Below are 9,424 nucleotides of genomic sequence, written 5' to 3'. Positions count from 1 at the left end.
TTCTAAAAACTAAAAGTGTCATCTTTGTCACTGGTCTTAAAGCTGCCAATGCTATAGCGATTTACATGTAAAGAATCCATAAGAGCAATTTCTAGAACTCCTGGCATGTCAGAATCTCTCTCAAAGCACAACTTAATGACAGAACTCCAAAGTTCAATAAGGAAAGGTTCCTTCACTCTTAAACTTGCTAACCAAATATTTCCAAAACGTGTCATTCATTTGATCTTCCTTGAACTAGATATTGGTCTGAATGCTGCTAAAAATACAGCCAATTTACATGTAAAAAACCCAGAGACCAACGCAAAGAGCTCCTGGGGTGTCAAAACCATAGAGATATTTCCTGAGAAATACTTTGATGCTAGGACTGTGGAGACCAAGCCCAGCACTACAATTGGAAAGGGTTCCTTAGTTCTTAAAAGGACACGCCAAAGGTTATCCAAGCCAAATGCAGCATTGCTACCCATGACGGAAGAGGGTGCAGATAGCCCATCCACACTCCTCTGAAGTAGGAACAGATAAAGGAATCCAAAGAAACCCCCTATCAGAAAGATGGATACAGTTCTGTCACTTGTTGAAAATGCAGAAGTAATATATGCACCTCCCGCGATAAGCATCGAATCATAAAGCAGCATTGAAAGCTTTAAATCTCTGTACTCCCTCATGCCATCCTCCAAGGATGTTCTACTTTTTGGTAGAGAAGAAGATTCTTGCTGATAAATGTTTGGCAAATCAAATGGGTTGACACAGGATAGCTCAGTTACTTGGCATGGTCTCAGTTCAGCCATGGAGATGCCTTCACTCTCCCCAATGGTGATATCCACATTTCCAAAATCATATTGCATTCCACTGTACAGGTTTGTTTTCTCCACTTCGGAGCTCAGCGGATATTGGTTAGTGGAAATGACTGCCAAACTGACACCTCCCAATCTCCAATTACCTGAACATAAAATAATTAATGTGGTCATGCACAGTAGTTAGACGTTACACACACACAAATATTTTTAGAAATAATCAGAACCTGATTCAATGCCAACCCAGAGGTACTCAATTTTATTTAGTTTAGGTCCTCGAAAGCTGAAGAGATCCACAGAACCTCTTTGGAAGCAAACCTGATAAACACTGCCCATCTCCTCCAAGTAGTTAGGGATGGTTGATGACACTGATGGTATTCTCTGTAATATTGAATCACCATTTTCACCAATCAGACAAATTAATACTGCAGAAGTCGAGTCATTGAGACCTGAGTTTAGATCAGCACTTGTACACAGCCGAATTGAATATAGCTAACAGAATTCATCAGTTCCAAATTGGAAAAGTAATTCTTCTTATGAAAAAGGACAAGTATTCACTTCTTTTGCTGGCAGAAGACGCAAGGGCTGTGCAAAAAGTCTAAAATCTGAAATAAGATTGGGGCTCTGGTTAGTTCTGCAAAATATCTGTTTTGATAAGAAAAACTTTGTTGAACAAGAATATCAAGCTTCCGGGAGAATAAAGCCACCAACTATAACTTATCCATAATGTATGAGCAACTATCCTATTATTCACAGCTAGGTGCACAAGCTTTACTCCAGTGACCAAATTCTACAATTATTGCCAATTATGTAAAAGATGATACGCTGCAATCAGTTCAATGTCTTCTTAAGACCACAAAGTCTATCAGATTAGATTCTAGATACTAATACAGAAAACCCTGTGTTACAACAGAAAGGTCGCCATACTAAGTTGAAGAAGGGTGGAGAAAAGGTTAAGAGGGTCTTGAAACAAAAAGAAAAATATTAGGCAAAAGAAGTTCAAAAGTGAAGCCAGATGCCAACTCCTTGAGAGCGAGAGAGAGAGGGGAGGGAGTTTACTTAAAAAAGAGGGTCTACAACCAACCACAGAAAGGGAAAAGAAATAAAAAGTTGTCATTAGACTATTATAAGAACAAACAATGAATAAGTGGGGCATGCGTACGTATACACCACTTCCTCATTCTTATTTATTGTTTGTACTTATTTCTTTCGAGAGTCTAATAACAACTTCATTATTTCCATAGCTTTGTAATTTCTTTTCTTCCTTCTGTCCATTTTAGAAGTATTATGTTGGTTTGGTTGTTACAAACTTACAATATCGACAGCAGCAACGACAGCATGAAGAAAAGGATGTTATAATGGCAGCATGAATCAAGAGACTAAAGATACCAGCTCATTTATGGCTGACATAGGAAACAGGCTGAACATAAAGAGTTGTAGATAAACAAGAGCAGAGAGGTAGAAAGAAAAGAAAAGAAGATTAAGTACCTTTGGACATGAACCGAAAGATAATATAATGAAAGAGGGAAAGATGTAAAACTGAAGAGAGCAAAAGAAAGAAATAATCTCCTAACACTCTAAATATGTGCAAGGAATCTGCATAAAGATTCCAAGGAAGATAGATAGAAGGTAAATGAAGAAGAAGCTGCATTTTCATTCCCTCTGTTGCCACTCAAGGACAGAGATCGATCGAGTTGGTGAAAGAATGTTCTCCCTCTCATTACCACAATCAAACCCCACTCAATGCCATTTAAGAGTCGACTCTCCACTTTCACAATTTTGATGCATATAAAATTGTGCAGTTCCATGTACATGGGATAGGGAACTGAGGTCTATGTTACATAGGTATGGGTGTGGGTATGGAGGCTACAACATTGGATTTCCTAAATTGATGGGTACAGGGTATGGCTATATATATATATATATATATATATATATATATATATATCCAAAACTATACGGTATTTTACAAAATGCTATACACATGGAGTTGTAGACTTTGAATACGAACTAAAGGTCCAAAACATGTGAAAGATATATAATTAACTAGCACTTAATAGTCAAAAAGCATACGATTAAAATTGGACCATTTTATCTAGAATGCTATCTACACGTTGATTGGATCATGAAATGGATAAAATGGGTTGAGGCCTATGTCACATAGGTGCGGGTGTGGGTGTGGGAGCGGGAGGGTATATATATATATTAGCAGTTAACAATAACACTAATGAAATAAAAAATAATTATCATAATATAATCAAATCAATTCATCATGCATGCAATAAATCAAATTAACAATCTACAATTCTATTTTTCATTATAAAAACTAACACTGCAATTAAATCAACCTAAATATATTATAAAAACAATCAAATAAGTAAAGCACAAAAGAAGTAAATTATACAATATAATAATAAAGGAAGCAAACAATGCATAATTACATACCAAAAGTATATCTTACACAATGTATATGACGATGAAGTGATGGATCCTAATAATTTTCGGCTTCATCATCAAATGCATCATAAGAAGAAAGACTAAGCTCATATAAGTCCATGTTTGTAATATTGAAATCATGCTCTCCCTCTAAGTCACACTCTTCTGGGTTTACATCTCAAAATTTGGATGATCTTTGTCTATATTACAAACTCAATTTGAAAATGTTAAATACAAGTATATTTAAATAAAGAAACTAAAAAATAGTCAAATAACTAAGAGAGAAATTAGTACATGTATTCATCATTGGTTCGCGCGTCAAAGATTAGAATGAACATATACTAAATCCTCTGCACGCTTGCTGATGAGTTTATTTTTCTTCATGTTATGGATTTAAAAATATGTACTCTAATTTCTTTCACAATAGTATGAACTAGCAGGCTAGGATAGCAATCTCAATGCAAGACGTTGGAGAAGAGGTGTTTCTGATCCATATGTTGACCATCATGTGATAGGATCTATATTCTTCTCTCTCACTATTAATGTATGTTCATATAATCTTGAAGATGAAAATTTTTCAAACTCTTGTTGACTTGATTTAGGATATGTGATTCTCGATAAAGTCTTGCCATATACATATTTTTATGCATTAATAGCTTTGGGTCTAAATTTGCAGGGACACGACCAACATCACCTTCTTGTCACTTTTTTGCATAATATTTGGGATTGAGAGAATATGCCATGCAATGCAATGCAAAAATATAAAGATACTCACTCTTCAAACTCAATGCTCTAGAGCATTGACTGTGATGATTTGCATTACTTTTTGATCACCTGATTTTGATGCATAAACGAGATATTTTTAAGTCTTTAAAATCAATGGCTCATAATTTTCATAAATATTTAAGCATTCAAAAATCACATTTTTTTATCTAAAATACATGATCCAATTGTTGATTCCTAGCAAATTCACCATGTCAAGCACACCCACATGGTTGGATTTACAAAAAAAAAAGTGTTGAAAATTCTAATATTTTAAGTTCTCATATTCTAGTCTCTTACCCTATATATATACACACCAAAATATGTGAACTAAGATTTCATGGGTTTTTTATTTTTTCTTAAATTTTACCATTCTGGTGTGATCTAAATGCTTTATTTTATAGAAACAAACTCTTAGATCATCCTATTATATAATTTTTTAAGACTTGAAAATCAGCAACTCAGAATTTTCATAAATATTCAAGCATCCAAAAAAATTTATTTTTCATCCAAAATACATTATCCACCAGTCCATTCATAGAAATGGACCATGCTAAATGCATCTCTAGGGTTGAATTTGCAAAAAAAAAATGTTGAAAATATATACCTAGTTCACATATTTACAGTTAACATATTATAATGACAATATATAGAGAGAGACTATAACAACACAATTGCCAAAATAGTTATTGATTAAACAAGAACCTTTGGCCATCAATTGGCCAAAATAGTTATTGATTAAACTACGGCACCTTGCATAGTTGCATTACCTCTCTCTCTCTCTCTCTCTCTCTCTATATATATATATATATATATATATAGAGAGAGAGAGAGAGAGAGAGAGGGGGGGGGTGGATCTCTATGGGGGTGGATCAGCTGTAATTACATTGCACACTTCGAGTGGGTCGCTATCTCTAGGTTACAGCCTGTCAACTGTGGGTACCAATAAAAAATGAAGGGCATGTCAGGTGCAGTAGCAGACTAAAATGTGCAATGTGATTGCACATAATCCGCCATCTCTCGTTAGTCATCATGATCATGTCACAACTCGGATTGGTTAGGGTCAAACATCCAACGGAACTCAAATCTAGTTAGAAAGGTTCCATAAAGTAGGTATTATTCTATATTGATAATCAAATTCAGATTCAGCATACAGCTTTGCACCCGAATCCAAACCTAAGTCTAAAATGAATTCAAGTTTAGCGGAGAATCTGCCCCAATTTCATGTAAAACATATCTGATTAACTAATCAAATCCCTATTCTGTGCTTTTTCATCTGAAACCGAAAGTAGGTAGCAAAGAAGAATTCAGCAGGCATCTGCACGGGGACGTGGCTGTATGTTCCGGGTCGAACACTTTTATGAGTTTGGTGGCCAACTTCCAAAAGATTCAATAGAGATGCATTCATTTTCTCATGTTTTACCAAACTTGAAAGTGTTGTAATTGTGATTTGCAACCACCCAGGAAACATTCATGGGGCATTGCAGAAGTCTTTATCTATTTCAATGGTACTCTCTCATGAATTCATCATCTGACATATGATGGGATCTATTCATTCAATCTAACGGTCATCAACATTATCACCTCAATGCGTGGACTAATCCTACCCGTTGGCTATAATGTCAGATGATATATAGGATCTTTTTGCATCAGGGTGGGCAAAATTAAACCGATCCAAAACTCTCTCTATCTCTTTGCATGAAGAGGAAAGATACATGGCATTTGGTGGGCAACATGGAGTCTCTCTCTCTCTCTCTCTCTCTCTCTCTCTCTCTCTCTCTCTCTCTCTCTCTCTGCAACGTTTTCTGTTTTCATGAAAGGAAAGGATACACGGCAATTTGTGTGCAATATGGATTCGGCAATTTGTGTGCACCTGGTTTGGCCTTACAACTCAGACTGTCAGCCAAAGATGGAGGTCAGCCCGGTGCAGAGGCACACTTAAAGCGTGCCATGTGATGGGCTCGGTACAGCCTGCATGTTTTTTTGTGTGCAATGTGATTCTTGCTGGGGAAGAAACTTGCTAGTAATCACCAGATCACTTGACCTGTGCCTTTGTACAAGATCGTTATTTTAAAAATAATCAGGGATAGAAAAGACTTTTCCTTTGAAAATTTAAGAGAAGGAAAAACAAAGCAAGAACAGAAAGAGACGCAAGTCAGGGACCGGCGATGCAGAGGAACCCCTTGATGCTGCCGTGCCTCGCCAGCCTCATGTCCTCGCACCGACGGTTTTTCGGCGAGAGCGTCTCGCCGGAGAAGCATCCGTCGCGGTAGTCCAACTCGATATCGGGGAAGGCGGAGTTATACCGGCGGTGGCGGTTGTTGTCGTCGTACCACCCTCCGGCGATCTTCTCCGGCGGTGAATCCGTTGCTCTCGACGCGATGGAATTGGTGGTTCTGGTGATAACTTGGTGGGTCGTCGTAATACCTCTTTGCGGACCCGCCGTAGGAGAGGCACCGGTACTTCCGCCGGACGTTGTGCCTCTTGATCGCCTTGTAGATGAAAGGAATCAAACCCTCCATTGTCATCCCAGAGAGAGAGAGAGAGAGAGAGAGAGGTTTGGTGGAAGAGGGGATCGTTCTGCCTTGTTCCCTACATGTTTTTATGAGACCTGTAAGCCTAAACGGCTCTGACTTCTGCTCCTTCTGACTTGAACTCCGAAGAAACGTAAATAAATTTTGCATAAAACCTTCGGTGGCGTTTATTTACAGAAAGAAAATTGGGCTAAGAAAACTGTATGGGGGTCCAGCTTTGGTGGAGGTAGGTGGCGGACGTGACCATCTTTGTAATCACATTCTACCTTCTCGGGAAAATCTCAGCTAAAAAAATAAAAAAATCTTGCAATATCATATAAAACTTAGATTTTCTTTTGAAACAAATATTAGTATATATACAAGTGTTCACATTATATCCGGTCAGCAGCCACCTATCCTGGCATTTCTAGAGATAGGTGTCAGTATCATGGATGGTCATTCCTCTGTATAAAAACATTATATTTTCTTAGATAAACAACCCTTAGGCTCAGAGACTTAGTGGCCCTGGCCCTGCCTGCCATAATTGAGATCACTGTCATGCCAACTCCCTAGGCTTACGTCTTGCCCTAAGAATATATATTTTCTTATCTTAAATTACATAAAAAAAATGAGGTTTAAAGGAGGCAAAAAAATTTGGCTGAACAACTTTTTCTTAAACGACACTTTCATCTTTTGTTTTTGGGGTGAAATTTTAAACGTCTATAAACAATGGGGCTACCGCTAGGATGAGCCCATCAGCTGGTTTTCTTGTAGTGTATGTGTTTCACACTTTTCTAATTTTCACACAAAATGAACAGTTAGAGGGTTAGTTGGCAACAATTTTAGACAATGGTAGGTTGTGATGTACTCTTGTTCCTAAACTTTGATTTTGTTATGGTCGTTAGAGGGAAAGGAAGTCTCGGACCAGGGGTGCTTCAACTCTTTCGTTATCTTTTTTGTTTATTTTAAGTAAAGCAATATAAAATTTTAGAAGCCATATCCACTCACATTTTCTCAATTCTTTGTTTTTTTTTTAGGGCAAAAGTTGCTAACCCTCCAAGACAATTTGATCTCTCTCTCTCTCTCTCTCTCTCTCTCTCTCTCTCTCTCTCTCTCTCTGGAAAAGATGAGCTGCTGGTTAGGCTTTACTACAGTTTTCTTCTGTAAAATCAAGGGGTAGTGTTTGCTATCCTCGTGGGTAAGGAACCTTTTATTGAAAAAAGTATAACATTTTTATTTGTTTTCATCTTTTTTGCACATCTGACCCTCCAGGTGTGGATTTTATGAGAGTTGAAAATTCAATGGATTCAATCTACCAAATTTTCAAACTTCAGAAAAACATATTTTTACGTTAAAAAAATATGAACCATGGATCGATTCCTACTGTTGTGACCTTGTTGAACACATCCACGAAGTCAAATTTGGTTAAAACAACCTCCATCTATGGGTTTCAACTAGGGGGTTCCTTCCCTTAGAACATCTAGAACAGTAACAACTGAATCAATGATGATGCTTAAAAGGGAAGATAAGAAATGTGACTAAACAAATAGAATGGAAATTAAGTTATATGTGAAATTTCTAACAACATGCAGATACTTTTTATAAATTATTTTTAATTGTTCAAAATATTCTAAGGAAATATCATTGACACCTAGTTTTACTTCCCCTGAAATAAAATAAATAGGAATCTAGAAACCATAGAAACGAAAGTGAAGGTAAATATGATGCAAATACAAATTCAAGTGTAGTGCATTTTGCTTGCACTTGAGCTCATACAAGAAACCAACTTACATGTTGCTGAGTGCATCCATTTCAAACATCAAAACCATCGAATCAAATATAAGATGGAGTGAAATATGTTGAGCTCATACAATGGAATGTCTAGCAATATGCATGTGAAAAAGAGATTAACTAACCTGCTAATGAATTATTGTCAAACCCTGCATGAATAGCCAATAAAAAACCATTGTAAACATAAGAAAAGAGAAACCAAAATAGTCAGATCTTCTAGGTGACAAGAACCAATGACTGTAAGAGGTTACAAGTTAGTGAATACCTAAACTTTTGGTCACGCAATTGAAGAACCAAAACAGAGACTATGTTCATCACTGATTCACTCTCTTGCTGCATTTTAACACGCATAGGACGTGCATTAATTTTATGTTTTTCTGTAGAATCTGCTTCAATTGAAGTGATGATGGAAATCACCTGGGCAACCTTAAAAAGCTCATCCAAGCCATCAAGATTAAAATGTGCATTATGAAGTGATGATGAAAATAAACTGAAAATTTTTATCCCACAAACTGTCTTTTTTCCCTTTTCATAGGCATGTATTGTAGTTGACTTCTGAAAAAATAACGTTCGAGTAAGAATCAAGAAAATTTTTCTAATGACATAAAAAAAGTATGAAAGAAAAGAAAACATTTGAAAAGTTGCATTGAATACAATAAGCTTCAACTGGGTTTACCTAATTTTGGAAAGTACCAAAAAAAGATCCCTATTCCAATTGAGAATCATTTGCTTCAACATTCTCATTTGATTCTCTAAGCAAAAAACCACAGATGGAATGAAAAAAAGTTGCCAGAATTGAAACCAAACCATTCAGATAGAATGAATGACCTAAACAAAAAGGAAATAAAGGCACAAATCGATCTTGCTTGCACAAATCATAAATGTCAGGAATTTCTGTGATATAAAATCGCCTGCAGATACCCAAGTTAGAGAAACTGACATAACTAAACAAGAAATCAAAGATGAATGAAATGCATTATATAAGAAAAGTAAAAAATATCCATATAAGAATGTATTATAAAGCTTCAAGGGAAAATTCCTATGGTACAACTTTCTTCTCATGATAAATGCATACTCTTTTCGTTCATAGCAATGTAAAAATATGATATACATCCTTTTGGCCGACACCTA

General features: G+C 36.3%; 1 protein-coding gene across 1 annotated transcript; it reads right to left on the bottom strand.

The window, feature by feature from the left end:
- Positions 1-215: 215 nt before the first annotated feature.
- On the bottom strand, positions 216-6,511 carry LOC149829063 (uncharacterized). The gene is made up of 3 exons (XM_090017203.1): positions 6,323-6,511; positions 1,019-1,283; positions 216-937 (listed from the first exon to the last, which is right to left on the bottom strand). The coding sequence occupies exons 1-3, from the start codon at positions 6,509-6,511 to the stop codon at positions 216-218; spliced, it is 1,176 nt and encodes a 391-aa protein (XP_089873329.1).
- Between the last annotated feature and the right edge of the window lie 2,913 nt (positions 6,512-9,424).

The sequence above is a fragment of the Nuphar pumila genome, chromosome 9 (genome assembly GCF_984573655.1).
Source record: "Nuphar pumila chromosome 9, dmNupPumi1.hap1.1, whole genome shotgun sequence".
NCBI classification, from domain to species: domain Eukaryota; kingdom Viridiplantae; phylum Streptophyta; class Magnoliopsida; order Nymphaeales; family Nymphaeaceae; genus Nuphar; species Nuphar pumila.
Note: the sequence above shows the minus strand (reverse complement) of the source record. Positions and strands in the feature narration are given on the sequence as shown.

Bases quoted from the DNA above. Each gene is read 5' to 3' on its own strand.
- LOC149829063 (XM_090017203.1), bottom strand. From the start codon at position 6,511: ATGGAGGGTTTGATTCCTTTCATCTACAAGGCGATCAAGAGGCACAAC. The intron at 1,284-6,322 runs GTACGACGACAA...GAATTCTGTTAG, and splicing joins GAGAAGATCGCCGGAGGGTG to CTATATTCAATTCGGCTGTG. The intron at 938-1,018 runs GTTCTGATTATT...TTTTATGTTCAG, and splicing joins CTGGGTTGGCATTGAATCAG to GTAATTGGAGATTGGGAGGT.